At 38.8% G+C, this 19,547-nt stretch overlaps 1 protein-coding gene across 4 annotated transcripts in view; it reads right to left on the reverse strand.

Annotated features, from left to right (window-relative positions):
* Nucleotides 1–570: 570 nt before the first annotated feature.
* The window catches only part of LOC124157751, a 712,413-nt gene continuing 693,436 nt past the window's right edge, over nt 571–19,547 (reverse strand). For all 4 annotated transcript variants that reach the window (XM_046532751.1, XM_046532752.1, XM_046532750.1 and 1 more), the window contains 4 exons: nt 5,901–6,231; nt 4,470–4,691; nt 3,686–3,924; nt 571–3,036 (listed from right to left, as the gene is read on the reverse strand). In XM_046532751.1, the coding sequence (XP_046388707.1) occupies nt 2,736–3,036; nt 3,686–3,924; nt 4,470–4,691; nt 5,901–6,231 (1,093 nt within the window). In that variant the 3' untranslated portion in view covers nt 571–2,735. The remainder of the gene's footprint in view (nt 3,037–3,685; nt 3,925–4,469; nt 4,692–5,900; nt 6,232–19,547) is intronic.

The following is a 19,547-nucleotide window of genomic DNA, read 5'->3' on the forward strand; positions in this document are numbered from 1 at the left end:
ACAGTTCTTTCATACAGTTTATAACATTTTGGAGAACATGATTGAATACTGGGAGGGTTTCTTTTTAAAAGACTGTTCTTTGGTGGTGGATGTATAGAATAAGCAGGATAATGCTTACTTGCATTAGTTTTACCAGTTTACCAGATCTAAATGAATAAATAAAACTGTAAACAGCAGATAATTCACAGGAGGCAAAGCCGCTGCAAGTATGAATCTAAAAGATGTTGACTTTTGAAAATGCATACATATTATTGAACTAGTGTAACTATTAACTTGAAACACATAATCACAAAAGAAGAGGCTTAGGTGACATAGTGAGGAATTATGAATCCGGTAGTACAACAGATTGCTACACGGCTAGTTACTAAGGCTTCTATTCTATTTACATTTCATGTTACTAATGGAAGGGAAAGTCCTCACTAAAAAATTGGATTAGTTCCTTTATTTATTTAAATCCCGACGTTATGTCTTGGGGTTGAAGGTTCAGTCCACTTCAATGACACCAAGGAATATAAAATACCACAATGAGGGAAACCATCAGTGAATTCTTCACAATAAGAACACAAGACATTATTGAAATAAGTATTTAATGGAATTTTGTTCCTTTTGTTGTTACATTTCATAATAAACATCTAAAAAGGAAGACTGAAAAAATACAAACATTAAACATGGTTAAAAGAATAAAACAACGTCATTAATCAACTGAAGTGCTTTAAGAAATACACTTCATTGAAAACCACATTGATTGAACTTCTCCTCAAATATTAATCGCTCCTTTGTCACAACATACGTCTCAATTATGTAAATAAACACACAAATTATGCCATGCCATTTTAAGACCTTAAATCAGAGTTCATGTATAATCAGACACCTTATGGCTGGCAGCTAAGGAACAAACTAGATTGATACAAAAAATCACTAACCCCAAGTGACACATCACACCTAATCATGCACAGATATGTGATCATAGGTCATATAAAACAGAATTTTCATTTTAAAAATCTCGCTTATGAAAGGGGATTCAGGTCATAAAGGAGAGAAAAAAATAATACGTCAACTCGTTAAGATCATGCGAGCAAGTTGTAGACACAACCTTGCTTATCCAAATTATTTTAAAAAATTCCCTAAAATTTCTCTATTGTTTTTTTGTAAATACCCATTTGTACTATTTTTGTCTTATGCCATTACAATGAAAAGGCAATGTAATCACATTAAATTATATATTTGCAAAAGTGTGTCAACAATTTCATAACATATTTCTTTCTCGGCTCCCCAAAGGAAGTGGTAACTAAAAATATGAAGTCTTTAAGACTCAATAATCAAGCCACAAAAGGTATAGGAATCCATGCACAGAAATCAATGTTTGCATGGGCAACACCTCCCTTGCAGCATTTTAGGTACAAGGTGGCCAGCTTACTGCAGTTCAAAAGAGTTCTAGAGCAAATAGAAGTTCATTTGCTTCTTCAAATTAAGACATGTAGTGCTGTATGTGACGTGGGGCTGCGGATCATCTTTCATAAATTACATGCCATCAATTATAAGAAAAAGATGACATTGTAATAACTACAACATTATTAAATCACCCAGGTCAATTGCTTTATACATGCTTATGTGATCAAACCACTTTTCCCACTGCTACAGTGAGGATCAATATATTAGTAACCACTAAATAATTGTGGGAGACTTATCCTCATGTAAATAGAATAAACTTGTTACAAGTTAAACAACTCAGCATCAGCAAACCTATCAGTTACATAATGATAGATATGGATAGATATATATACTTTAATCATGTCAATAACACATTTTAATAATTAAATATGTATAAAAATATAACAATTGCCAGCTTCTAAAGCTACCTAAAACAAACTGGAGTGCTTGCATTGACAAAATTAAATCCCAAAATTGGCTCAAACTCAATTACTCCTCAGGATTCATTTCACAAATAAATAATCATCATCTCTTTCAAAAAGAAATCTAAATGCAAACTATATCAAGCACTCCATTTATGAACGCACACCATACCTGTTAAATGCTTGACTAAAAAAAGAACACAATTCATTCAGTCTAGGCGACCGACCACAGGAACCCCTCGAGAGAAACAAAAAATATTCAAGCACAATTGACCAAATCCAACTGATGAGGTCAATGTCTTAACCACAAGCTGGTTGTCAGAAATGCAATTTATAAAAAATCAGTCTTTTCGCATTGTTCCCCTGCCCACCCACCTGCAGTTAAATATTTGACTGACACCCTTTGTCCCTTAGCAATTACTCTGGTTACCTGCTTTAGTCGCCCTGACTACACTTCATGGCCTCCAATGGCACCTACTGGAATTATTCCCTTAAATTCCAAGAGGAAACCCTTTTCAACCCATGGTTAGTTTGGAGTGACAAATGCTTCTTCAAACTACCTTGCACAGTAATAATTACCTTAGAGTGCAAATGGACCACAGGCTGTATGAAGGCTGGAGGCCACATTTTATCAGAACAACCACTAAATAGTAATTGCAAAACTTACTCAACCCTATTTGAGAACACACTTTATCCAATCCCAAAAGCTTTCGTTTAAACTTAAGGTTATTGATGTTATAATTAAGTGGATATTCTTGCATATGCTCACAATACTCCTTAAGACTTATCAACTCGTGCATCTAAGGTGATTCTCCTCAAAAGGTAAGGATATACACTAGCCAATAGATCATTATCATTTACTCGGGATGCCTGCATTTGGGTTCAAATTGGAGGCGGGCCTCTAACATAATGGAGCTGTGGCGTGAGCGAGAACGAAAGGTTATTGATGGCACTGCAGCAGTGTGGTTCCAAAAAGTATGCTGCATACAGCAACAACACCAATGCCAGCTGGAATGGCATCGCAAGGCACATGGCTCTCCACAGCCAGTGTCGCCTGCCCTTTCCGCCTCGACCTTTCTTTTTCCCAAATATGTCACAATCGCTGTCACTGCCCCTTCGAAGCTTCTTCAGCTTCGACATATCGCCCTCCGAAATACTACCTTCTGGCAACATCATGCTTACCCTACAAAAGAATCATTGAAATGCATCAGTTACAATTAGAGATTTAAGTTTCAAATGCCAAATAAGTTCACTGAAGGGCATGACATATTGATGAGCTGTCATACAACACTGAACCATGGGTAACAGTCAAAGAGTAAATCCATTCAAAAATACATGGTAAGTTCGTAATGCAAATATTCGTTAATAGTTAATATTTTAAAAAAATCAGTTAAATTTTTTCAGATAACCATCACCAAATGGAAGGCAATAATATAAATGTCAAAACAGCTTTAATTTATTTATGTTTCTCATTTGTTCATCACTTTGTTTTATATTTCAGAGTTGATAAGGCCTTTAAATTAAAAAGCATAAGTTAAAACTCTAGACCTGCATAGTACATTGTATTGATGGTTAGTTGTAGGTTCTTTAGAACTTATTATCAATGGATATCATGTGGATACAATATTTACCCAAAGATAAACCACTATAAGCAGAGAGAAATTCAGATGCATTTGATAAATAAGAAGTTAGGTTAAACAATGTGTCTTTAAAAAATTCTTGGCATAGAGACTTTAACATGTACTGTCATAAAATGACAATATTTTTTTATGGTTACTTCCAAGATACTTTGAGCCAAATATTTTTTATCGTCACTATTTCTGTATTCTTACCTTTCCAGTGCCTCCTTATCCAACTGATAACATGCAACACCATTCATTCCATCTTCTACGGTAAAGTTAGCCTTGACCTCTGTGGAAGTAGAAAAGCTGTTCTTACAGCTGGCACCATTTACTTCCTCAGGATTCCCACTCCTTGCTTGATTCGCCGAGCAAAGCATTGCAGTACAGAACACCAACTCACGGCACGTCCTCTGCAAACTCCTCAATTCCTTCTGAAAGTCGTCAAGACGCTGCAAAATGCAAAGCCAGAATTAGATATTGCTTCATCGAAAGATTTGATGATTAACTTTCCTGAAGTGAACATCAATGAAACTGCTAGCAGGACAAAAAATTAACCAAATTTTCTACATGGTACTTAAAAAACAAGTAATGTACTATGAAAACACAATAAAAAATAATACAACAAATTCTTGCCAAATTTTTGCTAAAAAACAATCAGAGCAAGTGAACTGCTACACAAGGAGTTTAAAAATGGCAGATTAAGTCAAATCACAAGCCATTTTTATGATCATTATTTTTAGAATACTATCAAAAGGTTACATTTTCGATAGTTATACATAAATTATGGTAAGAATGTTCAGAAAATCGTAGGAATAAGGATTAGGAATAGATTTTATTCCAAGCACAGACTTTATATTAGATATAGTGCGTGATTGCATTATACTATTATCATATTCAAAAAGTTGCAATCATGAACTTGACATCACCATAATTAAATCACATGCCAAAGCTATTTTACCTCCAACATCATTTACTCCAGTGTCATTGCACTTACCTGTTTCAAGGCAACAAGTGGAGGGCTGTTTGGCCCTAATGTGGCAGCAAGTGTACGAGCAAGTTTACGCAGTGCAGCAAGACGCCGTCCTCTCTCGCACATTCCACGCCCCTCCGACCCAGAATCCGAGATACCAGAGTCAGATAGCGAACCAAGGGGGTCTGCAGGCAATCCAAAGCTCATGTGCACATCCCCATTGTTGTCAGATCCATCAGTGAACCCCTAAACAAAGAGAAAAAAATCATATTCATGTCAAAAATTGTGCAGGACATAAAAAGGAAACATCCTCGTTAAACAAGTAAATTTTAACAACTTGAATAAGAATTCTAAATGCAAAATATGCGTATGAAATTTAAGAAACACTTCAGCAATTATAAATTTACTGCAATAACAAATTAAAAATACATTTTATCCACATGCTGTAATACATACTCAGAAAATAATGCGCATTTAATATACATCCTCTTCCAGAAGTTTATTTCACTGATTTTAAACCAAATTAAAAGATAAGAAGGCTACCTTTCACTTTTTGGTACACAATAATTGCCTAGCAGCAAGAAATAACTGTAATTTGGCACACACTTAAGTAAAACATCACCACGAACCAATCATTATGAGTAATTTTATAAAATATATCAAAGATATATATTTGTAAATAGTAGCTTTTTTAAAAAAAACGCAAGCACTCCTTTCCAAGTTTCACTCCCAACTTTGACCACATAATTCAAGATAAAGTTTTACAAAATTATTTAACCCTATATTTGACCTTTTTGCATTGTGACTAGCCAGTTTCCTATGATTAGTAATGTATTCCTAATACCATTTCAGACATAAATAACTTCAAATGAGGAAGCCTTTTAGACATACTACTAACTATTCTAGTTGCTGCTGCCACTAACTACTCAATTCACATCAGTACATGCATCCATCATTTATACATTAATTACAACTGATTTATATGGTGCATTTTTACATGGAGAACAACAAAAAAAAGTCATAATTCTCTCGCCTCAATTTCTTTAAAATGGGAAGTAAATTGCTGTAAATGCACAAGATTTTCATAACTTATCAATATATTTCCGATAATATTCAGAAATCATATGAATGGTCCCAAGAATATTGATCAAAACACTCTGCTACTCACAGAAAGTTGAAACCTTATTGACATACATGCTAATGAAAAAAGAATTGGACCAAGTCCTTTCCGAAATGAAACTAGTAAATTATTTTTGCCATTAAATTCAAAATTTTATCCTGGAGATTTGAAAAATTATACACCCTCTAAAAGTAATTAGGCTGGTACAAATTTTATTAAAACATCTGCAGCACCAACAAAACCAAATTCGTTAAGAAGTACAAGCATGTGTGACCAGAAATTATCTGACATTGGTTTCAAACCCATGTAGAAAAAATAGATGCAGTCAAACTCACGTGATGCAGATCTTCTTCCTCCTCCTCTTCTTTATCGCCACGAGGCCCGCTGACCTTGTTTGATGCCTTTTCCTCTGAAAGCACTCGGGCCAACTCGCGCACGGATGCTGCTAGCAGTGCTGGTGTCTGAGTTGACTTGGTGAGCAGCTCCTCATCTGGGGGCAGTTCTTCTCCTTCAGGTGTTGACACCCTGGCTGCTGCAACTGCTGTTGACAGTGTATTGAGGGTACTGCGATCAGAGCTGAGGTCAGAGCCAAGAGAGGAGAGACCCTCATCCAATTCGGCCCATGTGCGAGACACCCTCTGGAGAGCAGCCAGCTCGTTGTTCAACCTGAAAAGATAAGATACGTACACATAAGTCCTTTGATCATCAACTGCCAAAACAGAGTTGCAGGGGCGCAGCTAGGAATTATGGCTATGGGGGGTTTCAGGCGCAACAAATACCGGGGTGTCTGGGGGCGTGGTAAACCTGCCAGGGTAAGCGGTAAGTGCGGGGGCCCTCCGCTAGAAAAAAAATTAAGATAAATGGCTCAAAATGTTGAGTTTTATGGCCTTCTGAGGGATATTTTGATAATCCTCACACTATTCTATAAGCAATATTAATCCAATTAAGTAAAACAGATTTAACTTAAAAATTTATCTAAGCTCTGGGGGTTTTTTTTTATCCCCCAAACCTCCCCCCCCCTCGCTGCGCCACTGCAAAGTCGTAATATATTTAAGAGAGTATGGCAATCATCAAATAAAACAGATGGAAACAATGAAATGGGTAGCTTCAGACATGAATTCTTTAACACAATATTAGGAGCAGATTAAGGTGTTTGTTCATTACTTTTCATGGTGCCTTGGTGATATGCAGTACCTCCGAGCGATAGCATCTCTGAGGTCTGATGTGGGTAAAATAAGTAGCTTTTAGATATTCATCCATTATTTTTAAACCTTGTTTGTTAAGCTAGTGAAATAAAAACTTTCAATACAGATCCACTTTACCGATGACCATCTTTACAACTTTTCCACAAATTACAGGGGATGTAAGGGGGAGGAGGAGGCCGCCACCTTCCCCCTCAATATATTCATTAATAATTCATTCATAATCATATTCACTGCATAATATGAGCAATACACTATATCTTAAGTCACAAATATTAAAAATAAAATTATTTAATATTAAATCAAGTATGATGCAAGTAAGTTCCAATTTTCCCATTTATATACTTCTGATTCATGTACCCCAATAACAAAAATACACTTATACAGAAATCATAACATGTAAGGCTACAGTATTTACCCTGGGTAAATACTGGTAAACTGAGGAAGAAACGGGAGAAGAATATGCTAAATCTCTATTTATGGAGAGGGTGCACCAAAGAAAATCTTCCAAGCATTCTAGGGGATTAAAAACCCTAAGCCTTGCCACTATCTTGTTGCCCCACAGTTTACATAGCTGCGCCAATTAGAAATACATAGAAATATTACATGAATAGGGTAGTTTCCTTCAACAAAGAAAACGAAAAGCATTGATTGCGAATCGTTACCCACCATCAGTGCATTCATAATATACAAATTATTTGGTTTTAGAAATCCCAGTTTAGACATATGTTAAGGGTCAATTTTAACCTCATTTGAAAAAGGCCAAAGGCCCATGCGATGCCACTCCACGTGACGTCACAGGGACCTAGATTCTATAGGAGTAGATATGTGTTTTACATCGTCTGAGATTACCAAAACATGCAAGGGACATAGCTCAGGGAAACGTCTCTTAATAATCGCCTATTATTACCTAGTGTCGGAAAGTTTCCTTCGTTTGATGGGGTAATAATAATCCATATTTAAGCCAAGCGCTACCTGTTAGCAAAGTACTCTACGCTACTGCCATGCTCGGCAGCAAACAGCCCACATCGTACCGGCGTACATAGCCTCACACCCAGGTGGCCTCACACAGCAGCAGCCAGACGTCGCACAGGCTTTTCCCAGCATTCATACTTAGCCGTCGCGTTTTCGCGCTTGAAAATTTTCACTTCTCATTTAATCGCGAAAATATATATCATTATTTAAAAATCTAAAAGCGTGAAATACGTACTCCAGGAGTAATAGTTTTTCAATTTAGGCAATTAAAAAAAAAGAAACCATCCTATTACCGACTAAAAAAATCCCCTATGAAGACAACTATTGAAAAATTTGGGAAGGTAATGACTTTGTGAGGTGAAGATTGCAGAAACAACTTTCAATCCTGCCGGACATTAAATAGTAAATAAGTGTTAAAGACTGACAAAAAATATGTCCACCCAGATGAAAAAATAGACGAAGGAGTTGCTCGAGGGAGGACCGTCTTACAGATCCTTCTCAAACGCGTAATATCATAGATTTTATTAAGAAGGTCAGCTTGCGTTGAAATCTCCGTCTGCATCTCACAATTGTGAGTGTAGAAAGGAAGGAGAACAAAAGAACGGCTCTAAAGAGACGGCCTCGGGCGACAGAGGTGAGCGGAGCCGGGAATCCCGCGTGACCCTCCCGTGTCTCCCCTTCCCCGGAGGGCGATGATTTCACCAGCCGTCACACCCCGACCCACGACCCGCGCGAGCACCTATGTAAGTGGGCGAGACGACTCTCTCTCCTCCGCCCCCCCGGTGAGACCCAATACGGCTTTGCGGTCAACGGCGGCGTCGGCGGTTACCCGGGGTGATTCCTCCCGCGTCCCACGCATCTCCATTAATCCTGGCCGGGAAAAAAATGGCGGCAATTTTCCCGCGCTCGTCCGCATAGCACGCTGCCCGACGTAAGAATTCACTGGCGTGTATATACGATATCATGGGGGTTCAAGATCATTATTAGTTTACGTTAACTCGCTTTAAGTAAGGGCACCCCCCTTGCATTTAGTAACAAAAAAATATACGATCAATAATTTAAAGTGTTACTGAATGCCACAGCGATAATCAAGCGTGCCTATTATCATAGAGTAAGAATATACTTACTCTATGCTATTATTTATGAAACTAATTTAAAAAATGATACTTAATTCCAATTTAGGGGGTCGTATTGGTATATCCTGGGAAATTTACACCTAAAATATTAGAGAAAAGGTTACCTGTGTAGATAATTTTATTAGATCTGTGAATTAATTACTAATGATGTTAATTTTAATTTAATACTATTAAACTGGACATCATCCGACGATTACAAAAAGAATTTCCTTTAAGGTATTTTCAAGCAGGAGCTAATTACAATTTTAAAGTATTGAAACCCACAGAACTTAGAACTCTGCATTCAGTAACTTCCCCACCAAAATGTATTCATGGGTCCGCTTCTGCGTCATTATAAGCCATTATGGCTTACCTATCACTAAAATCGGCATGAATTTTTAACACGGGTTCGCTCTGAATTTCTAAAGAAAAATTTGCAACGGTGCGTCACACCATTTTCCATCCTTATTTGCGGAACGAATTGGCAACAGATACGATACATGTACAAAGAAAAACGCAACACAAAAAAATATATCTCAACGTCCCCGCCGGCGCAAGAGATAGAAATTCAGTTAAAAATAACAGTACAAAAAGAGAGCGCTTGCTTCAATTCGTTGCATGAATAAACGAGGAAACGTCCCAACAGGTGGTAGGTTCCGAGTCTAGTACCAAGAACATTACGAAGGCAAAACCACGACACGCATCATTGATGGCCTTCCATCAATATAGGATATTTGATAGAGTAGAATATAACGGAATTGATTTCAAGGAAATACCTCTTTAACCACAAGCACGGAGGTGTCATAAATGCGATGTTAGTTGAATGAAACATAGAAATATTTCCAAAGGACTTCGAATATGACGCCTTTCGTTGATACGACAACACTATCAACTTCTGCAATTGTTGTAACAACAAAACGCGTCGTTTTTTAATAAATCCAGTGCTATGTTTTATTTAAGAAATATTAAGATCTTCCACCTCACCGTGTCGCATCGGCTACAAGATATAAATGCGACGATTTCCACGAGGTAGTGATAAAAGACTTGAATAGATGGAATCAACTTCAACAAGGAGAAAATTCAATCTGAAAGAGAGTATAGACATAGAATCTATGACAGTCATAGACCCTGATTTTATGAAACCCACGGCCGGTTCCAACGGATCTGTTCCACCTCAAGGTACTAAAAAACGCGAAGGAATAATTCACAGTACGTGATCGAGTACTATAGTTTTCCGCAGAGCTTACTTTCGAAGGGGAAATACTGGGTGTCCACTCAATAAGAAAATTCAGATAGGTAAACACGCTTCATGCAACGAGAGCAGGGGCGGATCCAGGACTTTTTCTTTGGGGGAGGGGCACAAGGGTCTGACAGGCTTACGATCTTCTCATACTTGATGTTAAGACAAGATGCAACAACTACTGTACGAAATATTGTCTTTATTTTAACATGAAAGTTATTAATATGAAATTAAATGATTGAGTCCCAGATAATACACAAAAATATAACAGTGTAAAAAAAAATTCAATTTTTTAAGCGTCTGGGGGTGCACGTGGCTCCGTGCCCCCTAAATCCGCTCATAAAAGAGAGGCTAGTCATCGTTCCGCCGTTCGCCGTATAAGAAAAGAGTTTAAAATAAAAATTAGAGAGGAGGGAAAACGAGTAGGTGCCAGATGAAAAATAATACAAAAAAATAAGCGAGTTCAAAGTTGCAGCGGAGCGCAATAGGCGTATCAATGCAAATGACTTGGATGACTAAGCACGATCGCATAGCCCAACCGTCTCGCCGGCGAGGCAAATAAACTGCGACCTGAATCATCCGCAGGAGCGTCGAGTGTCCAAGGGCATGGGGGTCGATTTACCACTGCACCAACCACTGCGGCCTCGATAACATTTCTTTCGTGACGGTAATTGTGAGAATGAAGGGGATCTCACAAGATCTCAGCGACGCCGTCACTTCTCTGACACCATAAATGACTCTGACATTATAAGTTGTGCTCAGAATGTGCCTCTTAAGTATACACGCAAAACATACACTTTAATCAACGCGAACATTCAAATCGAAGATTTGAGCATCAAAGAATTTTATGGGAAAATAAAATTGAGTTTTTTTTTTTTTTTGAGAAGAGAAACTATTTTTCGGGGTACTAAAGAGGATATGCATTTCCCTGCGAAATTGCGATTTGGGAAATCTCCATCCAATAATTAAAAGACACGAAATAGGTAAAAACAGTGAAATAATAACTAGCGTTGGAAAACAGTTTTTGTGATTAGAAATTTTCCCCGACATTAGAGGGCGGACCCCAACATCCTGCACCTCCATGGTAATGTTAAATGCACCAGCATGGTAATGGTTTCACAATACCTTAAGTACGAAGACTTTTTACTATACCAAAATGACGTTAGCAATGGCAACATCTGTAATTAAGGAGTTGTTGATGACGTGATTATGACTAACCTTAAGGAGGCTTACTGAGAGAACAAGATATCGCTGGCACTTATGGTGACAACCATAAGCCATCACTGAGGACAGTGAGGGTGAGGGATTTCGATTTAGGAGCTCTTATTAGAATACTGACGAAACTACCGATTGCCAAGGGAATGATCGCAACAATTAGTAAGAAAAACTGAAAGTGAAGAGAATACTTGGTAATCAAGGATTTATCCGTATAAGGAATTCAACACAGTGCACGACGAATCCACCGCGGTTGGAAAAGCGATGAAAAAATAAGAAAAGAAGGGAAGCAGACAATGGAGCCCATCATGATCAGCATAAAAGCACAAGAGTTCACACACGAGAGAAAATAATGAAAGTGAAATTATTCCTTGAGACACCAATTGAATTACCCTAACCTCTTTAGCTAAACTAAAAACCGTGCAGCCCTGGAACACCCTTCATGACGACAGCAGAGGATGCAACAGATGGGAATATTGCTAGAGCTTCAGGGAGAAGAACCATTTAAGAACACCGGCAGGGATAGAGAGAGGATATTTATAGGAGAATGCTTTTACGAGGAGAGCATAAAGTCAAGAGAGGTTGAAAAAGTCCCTGGAAGAGTTCGTTATATTGAGATCATGGACGATTTACAATCCCTCGAATACATTTTCCAGTTCCAGCTATCTAGGGCAATATTTATCCGCACGAACTTTCGATGCTGCTTTACACAGTACGTACGGCACATCTTAAAAGTCCTTGTTGCGAAAAATTCCATTTGTACCCGGTCAACTGAAATGATCTCCTCATTTAAATTAAATTTTAAGTCACCAGATTTTCCTAATATGAAATTTTGACTTCCTTTCATAAATACACCAAACCTTTGCAGAACTGACAATTTAAAAAAATACCAATGGGATAAATAGATTAACAAGCAAATTTAAATAAAATGATAAAAATGGGCAAAGCAATTAGACGACAACATAATTCAGAAGAAAGGTACCTGTTCATTAGGGAGGGTTCCTGTTATGACGATGATAACAAATCATTAAGTGGGTGCGCCAAGTGCTACCGTCCTCGTGTTATTGCAAGTAAGAATGCTCAAATCCGTACCTTGCATCTCCACATAATATGATGACATGTCCGTAGCCATCATACTTATCAACACGTAAAAGGCTGGCGAGAAGGAATATGAATGGCATGATGAATACAATTCCTCGCACAATGGGTGCTTACTAAACTTTCGAAGACGCCAAAAGGCTGGACGTCCATTAATGCTCCATCCGAGTCACGAATTCCATTAGGTACGGTCCTAAAAGGCGGGATTACGAGATGCGGGTTTATTTTGGCAAAGTGAAGAAACACTTGGGTCGGATGGGAGAAAAGGCACTCTCGATCTTTGTTGTCGGGAGGAGTGGCAAGGAAGCAAGCAAGTAAGCCGCATACTTCTCCAATGAGGACAGGGTGTGGGGAAAAAGCGACTGGGTTTGTTGATAGGGCCGGGAGAGAGCAGAAAGCGGTGTCCGGTGGCTTCTTCATCATAGAGACAGACGGAAGGTTTGATTTCCACCGCAAAGGAATAAAAAAAACGCTGAAAAATAAACTTCCGACGAAGAGATGACAGGAATAAAAAATGAATCTATTAACCTGTTCTATGAGAAAAAGATGCCATAGGGACCTACCCCTTTATTTTCCAACTGCCACTCAACGAAAAACTTCAATCCCGGACCGAAGTACCCACTTTGCTTTTACTTACGTCAGGCCACCTTACTTCACGAAATGCTAAAAATATATATTTTAAGCGAGTTTACAATTTTTCCACTAGTGTTTTAATTCATTCAAAACACAGAGATATGAGTACTTACTACCTGCGGAAGCGATGATATCTACGAAATGACTGCGATGACTGATGGCCCGTATTTCTTCTCTATAAATTGTCTTCTCTGTTATGAACAGTTGTCGAAGTTGCAAACAGCACTTCACATAAAAGAAATCATTAAATAAATTCCTAGAACCGACACATAAATAAGAGCAAACAGATGAAACGATTCATGCAAGAATTTGACTTCCAAACAAAAAATCTTTGAATGTCATCCGCGTAACCCCGCCCATAGTCATTACCCTATTCCAAAGATATACTTAAGCCTCATTCTACCAAATTGGTGACCCACTAACATAATCACACACAATCATAGGAGAGACATCTCCTTGAGATTTCCACGAATTCCAACTCCACTTTATCTCCTAAGTTAACAGCCTTGGCTTTCCGGTCACCATAGATCTACTAATTAAAAACGACCTTATAATTCGTTTTATGGCCTTGAGAGAGCCAGATAGAATCCACAATCAAAATTATATTGAGCTTATTTTATCCGGTTGCTGAAAAATTTTTGATTTTAAAGAACTTTCTTTATATCCTCAAGCTTTACGGGAAAAAAACTAGTCCTTTCGCTTCTAGCCATAATTGAGCCATATAAATCTAATAGGAGACATTATCAATGAATTTCCGCGAGAAGCTAAATATTCTCAGCCAATTTAGCGCATAAAATCAATTAGTTGTTGGAAACCTGTTGCTGAGTAAAAAAAAGCTGTTGAAGATTGAAACACTTTTCAGAGCAAGTACATCCCCTGACTTCAATATCACGGGAGTAACTACAAGACCCATAGGAAACAAAATCATACGCAAACGATTTTTTAAAATAACGATTTTTTTAAATACGGCACAGGAAAATGGGTTTGGAGCCAGAGAGACGTTTTTCAATTATTCTCATCAACCACAGCAATCAGTTCGTGTATCCCGTTTCTTTCGTAGCAAAGGGTTAGTTACAGTCACAAACATTACATTTCCCTAAGAAAAGAAAATAACAATCGAACTCATGATTTCGAAACGACACAAGCCCACTTGGTAAAAATTCGTGATGAACAGTGTTTTTTTTTCAACATTTAAGGCTAGTAGAAATGTTTCAATGATTTTTGCTCTATTGAAGGTAATGACACTGAGCTACGTATCAATATACTGAGCATAGTTGAGGTGGAGACTTCGACAGGTTTGAAGATACACAGAGAAATAGGTTCGTCAACAAACTTTGCTGAGTGGACTTTTGTCGTTAAGGAGCTCATTGCTTCAATTGTAGTCACAGTCTCTAATATAATCGGCATCCTGGGTTATTAAAATTAATATTTATTATTATTAGCAACCGCCAATAAGAAGGGGGATGAACTCCCTAGATTACATTTCATCACGCCGCTAAGCACCTACATCCCAAGAATGGGAAGAATGGCGGCAGACGGACGACTTTCGAGGAAGAGGCACTTCCAAGGAGACTTCGCGGTTTGCGCTCCGGCGGGTGGCGACTGGCTGCGAACTAGACTGAGGGAGAGAAGGGGCGGGTGGGAAATAAAAGACATGGCGGGCGGCCGCAAGTGTATCGCGTGAAGCGCCGCCTGCAATTGAATTAGTCGAAGAACGCCGCAGGCGAAATAAGAATCTGTGCGAAGAAAAAAGTGTCAAAAATAGTCTCTTTCCTAAGATCTAAAGGTTACACTAGTTATCAAATAGTTATCGTTTCCAAATCGATAGAGGCTATTGTGGAAATTTCATTTCTGATTACGTAAAGCAACGAATTGTAAATTGCCACAGTCCCTTCATTCTGGTACTGCTAATGTCAAAGAATAAGAACCACCATTAGTTACTCAGACAAGTGATTCAATAAAGGATATAACAATCACAATTTCACTACCTAAAGATGAAGCTATGCAAGACGGTAGCGAGCGAGAGGTAACAGATTCAAAACCTCCCTAAAATAAATCGGAAATGAGGTCTTAGGAATGTACAAAATGAAAAATAAATGGACCCCCTTTCAAATGTACCCTCACGGCAAACGATTATATCCCTAAATACTCTTCGGCTACGGCCTTGAAGCTAAGCTATCGACACGCGTAGTCAGGAAAAATTTATCAGAGCACAGAGCCAACTCCTCTTTCCCGATAAGTTCATCAAGATGTTACACATCTTCCACACGCTGCCGACAATCATGAATAGAAAAAATACTGAGCGGTGTCACACAAACTTTCGTGCATACGGCTCATTCCCTGGGCGGTACTCACCAAGTACCGTTCCTGCACGAGAGAAGATGCAGCGGAGAGAGGCGAAGACGATGCGCTCATCGCTCTACCCGGAGGATGAATCCAAGATCGCCCGGCCGATGTGCTCGGCTCCCAGCCACGCTCTGAGCGGTCCCTCCCGGACGCGCGACTCAGCTCCACACACAACTAACTGCCTCATCCCTTTCCCGAATCCCAAGACATCGCGCGTCGGCGAAAAGGAACGAAAGGAACAGGCGGCGGTGACGTAAACTCGAAACCGGTCGCGCAGAGGGAAAAAAGCTTCGGGGAGAATAAAACACGGAGCCAACCCCATCCCAACACCCCCACCAAACCACCCTACCCCCTCAAATTGCACACAGGAACCTTCGAATTTAAGGTTATTATAATAAAAGAATTGATTCCGAGAAAAAAGTCATCCAGCCAGAAAAAAACACAGAGGAGCGGTAGTTTGGAAGGTTCTCTACATCGGTATCCCCGGCAAAAAAAGTTTACTGAGGTAGTTTCATAAATAGAATTTTTCCCGAAAAACACGCAGACAGAAATATATTTTTTTAATAAATTAGAAACAGAGCAAGACGCATTCAATAAGAGGGCTCAAAGTAACAAACATTCCCAATGCGCTTCACCTGCGAATAAAGCTGCAACCTTAAGTTTTTTTAGAATACCTACAGGAAACAAAATACCTCGTCATACCAACAAAAGAATTAAAAATCTACTTCAGACTCGTACGTCAAAATAATTTTGCTTTAAAATGCGCTTCTAGATGTAAAATTTGAGGAAATATCAAGAAGCAATGATTCGCTGCAAAAACTGTAACTTGCGAAAAAACTCGCGTTTAACTAATAAAAAAAATACTAAGAGACATATCGAAATATTTCTGACACACTGATTTGGCTCCTTACGCTATGTTCACTATCAGTACCTATAACCTGCGTATGTAGGGATCCGAAACGCTCTTTTTATTATAAAGGAATTCCTTCTCCGAACAACAACTGCCTGGCCATAAAAAAGAACCATCAAGAAGCCACGTTTTTGCAAGGTCTCCTAATGACGAAGTTCTCCATAGCCATAATGGAGTTTTTTCCGCCATACCAAAACAGCTGAGGGGTATAATGGCGAGAATGAATGCCTTTTGGCCTTCGAAAAAATGCAAGTAAGAGTGATTTTTGGCCCCTGCTCGTGGGGTTTACATTGAAATGGAAGAATAAGAAATCTTGTATGTTCGACTGACTACGATGATAGCGTTTCTGTTCGTGTTGTTTATTTCGATTGGAAATTTAATTCAGAGTAAATTTTACACTTACAACGGATAAAAGTCAGAATTTAAATAAATGATATGCATACTTAATTCAAAAACTTTTTCCATTTTCCCAAAATAAAGATTCAGAGTTTCATAATGTGTACAAGTATTTCACTGCCAACTTTTTTTCTATTTGCATTTCTTCCATTTGCAAACATTTTCCATTTCCCGTGATAATACTAAAGTTGGGGTTTGATGTTCATGTCAGCTTTAGGTTACTGCACCACCACTTAGAGCGCTGTTTCAAATTTTCTGAGATGCGGGCAAGGTAAAAGGCAAGACGGCCGAGTAGTTTTGCTACCAAGGCAATTACTTTCAACCCGCAAGCATCCGCAGAAGTGGGGATAAAGAAACTTCAAATTGGCAGTAATGACAAGGTAAAAGAGCGGGGAAGAGCTAGATGGGCCCGAGGCTTGTTGAGTTCCCCATCACAACTGAGAGAAACTTGATAATTGAAGGGTGCTCAACGGTAGCAACCGTAAAAAGATTGAAAAATCTGTTCGCATGAGGCAGGGCCGGAGGCGCACAATTCGCAAGACGGTTACGACGGCATAAATACATTCAGCAAACTAAAAATGCATACACAGTTGGGATTGAAGGAAGGAAGCCTACCTACTGCATACATTCGTTAGCCCGAAGACAGCAAGCTCACGCTTATAAGCTCTGTTTACACGAACGATGAAGCCACGCAGGTTGATGCGTGAACATGCAAATGCCATACGTCTCGAGTTCACACTCTCTTGCGCAATGAGTGACACATGGCTATAAATATAAGCTTCTGTTCTAAGAGTTTATATCACTTCAGATCTTTATAGATATCCTTTACTCACTCACGTGCTCAAGCATTCACAGACATGAGTATTCAAACAGGGTAAAATTAGCTTATCAATTGACGTGATGTCTTTGCGTTTCTTTAACATTTGTAATACAGAATATCAGTTCTAGGTAACGGATAAAAAATAAGATTAATTTCTATAACACGATTGAAAAAAAGTCAGGTAAAGTGAAGAATTATTGGTTACATAATTAATAAACAGAGATGGACATTAACCACAGAGTCGCGCGAACCGTCAATACGTAATCACAGAAAGATGAAATAAAGATTACATAATTTATAAAACGGATTGACCGATAAATACGGTACTAGTTTATAACGAGAAAAACGTCAAAAAAGGATAATAAATATTGGCAGTCAACTTCCCGATATCTAGCAATACCCAAACAACATGTACATCAGATGCTCTTATGAGCCTATTATTATTTTGCAAACAATTACTTGCGAAACGTGAAAATTGTTGGTGCAATTAGTTTTTCTCATTCATCTATTTTATAGTATTCAATTCTATATTTTCTGGAGTAAATAGAAGTCGAATTATAAACACAAAAACCATTTCCTAACCAATCTGGTAGTTTCCCATTCATATCTGGGACATTCACCTCACGGTAACATTCGGTCACGCGGAATTCGACCTGGTTTTCGGCGTAACCTTGAGGATGAAACTCATTAGAAAGCAGTTACACGGAAAGATATTACTTCCAATAGAGGAGCAGTGATGCACTCCTTATTTACATCGAAAACGATACTAGTTTCCCGAAGGAATTTGGGATGAACAGTTTTTGATATATTTGGGACTGCTACGGGTGTTGCTTCGATTTATTTTCTATGAATGGATAGCGCATATTGTTACATATCAACTCATGGAAAAAAGTTGAAGTGACGGATTTTGTAGCTTTGAAGATCTGTAGAGAAATTCGTTCCCCAAAAACCTAGCTGAATGAGCCCGTGTTGTTTTCGAATTCACGACTTCAAATCCTTCTCGCACGAATATTACCAGAGAGGAGTCTCCAGCCGACCACAAGATGTACAGCCTCCAATCGTGCATTTACATGGGTTCACATAAGGCGCCAATCGCGCCGCTAACTATACAGCGATATTAATTTCACTGGGAGATGAACTGTAATTAGGGCTGTTAAACGAAATTTGCATGCGTACTGATATATAATCAATCGAAATCACAATTTTTCAATGAAGTTCCTCGCGAATGCAAATACCCCATTGCAAATATTAAGAACTATTGGTTCGCTCTGAATTCATCACCGCGGGCATTCTTGGAAATAGATTAAAACGTAGGATATGTGGCTGTATAAATCAAACTTTTTATGAGACGGACTGGGGTCGCTCCTATGTTGCGCCCTTGATACAAAACCACCGAACCGCGTTAGCGACAACGCGGGGAACACATAATCTATTGGAATATTGAGAATAAATGGATCGCACTGCGCTCATCGCCGCGATGTGGGCAATTTTTAAAACCGATTAAAAATCGAGAGAATTAGAAGCATGAATCATACTTTTATGGGAAGGACTGCTGCCTCCTCCTTTCATTGAGTAGTACATTTGCACGGTAGAAGCACTACAGACACCAAGCGTCGAATATTCCAATCTAAGGCGGAGTTTCATGGCGAAGAGATCGCTACTATGCTCGATGAGCATATGACTGGAGATCAGGAGACAGCTCGTGAAAACTTTCGAGCGGGAGGTAGCATTCAATGGTTCAGAAGCTTGAACCATCGGAAAAGTGATCAGAAAAAAAGTAAAAGGCCTTCCATAGCTGGTGCTTGAGGAAGACACTGAGGATAAAATGGACAGATAGGGTGAGGAATAAGGAGGTATGTAGAAATCCAGGAGAAGAAAGGACACTATGCATCACTGTACGCCTACAATAAGAAGAATACGACGGTTACGGAATTTCCCTCTTAACTGCTGTCTCAGAGGGAATCATAATAAAGGGAAAAAATTATAGACAAGAAGGAAGAGGAACGCCAAGGGACCAGCAGCACCCAGGGCA

Source organism: Ischnura elegans, chromosome 4 (assembly GCF_921293095.1).
Source record: "Ischnura elegans chromosome 4, ioIscEleg1.1, whole genome shotgun sequence".
NCBI lineage: Eukaryota > Metazoa > Arthropoda > Insecta > Odonata > Coenagrionidae > Ischnura > Ischnura elegans.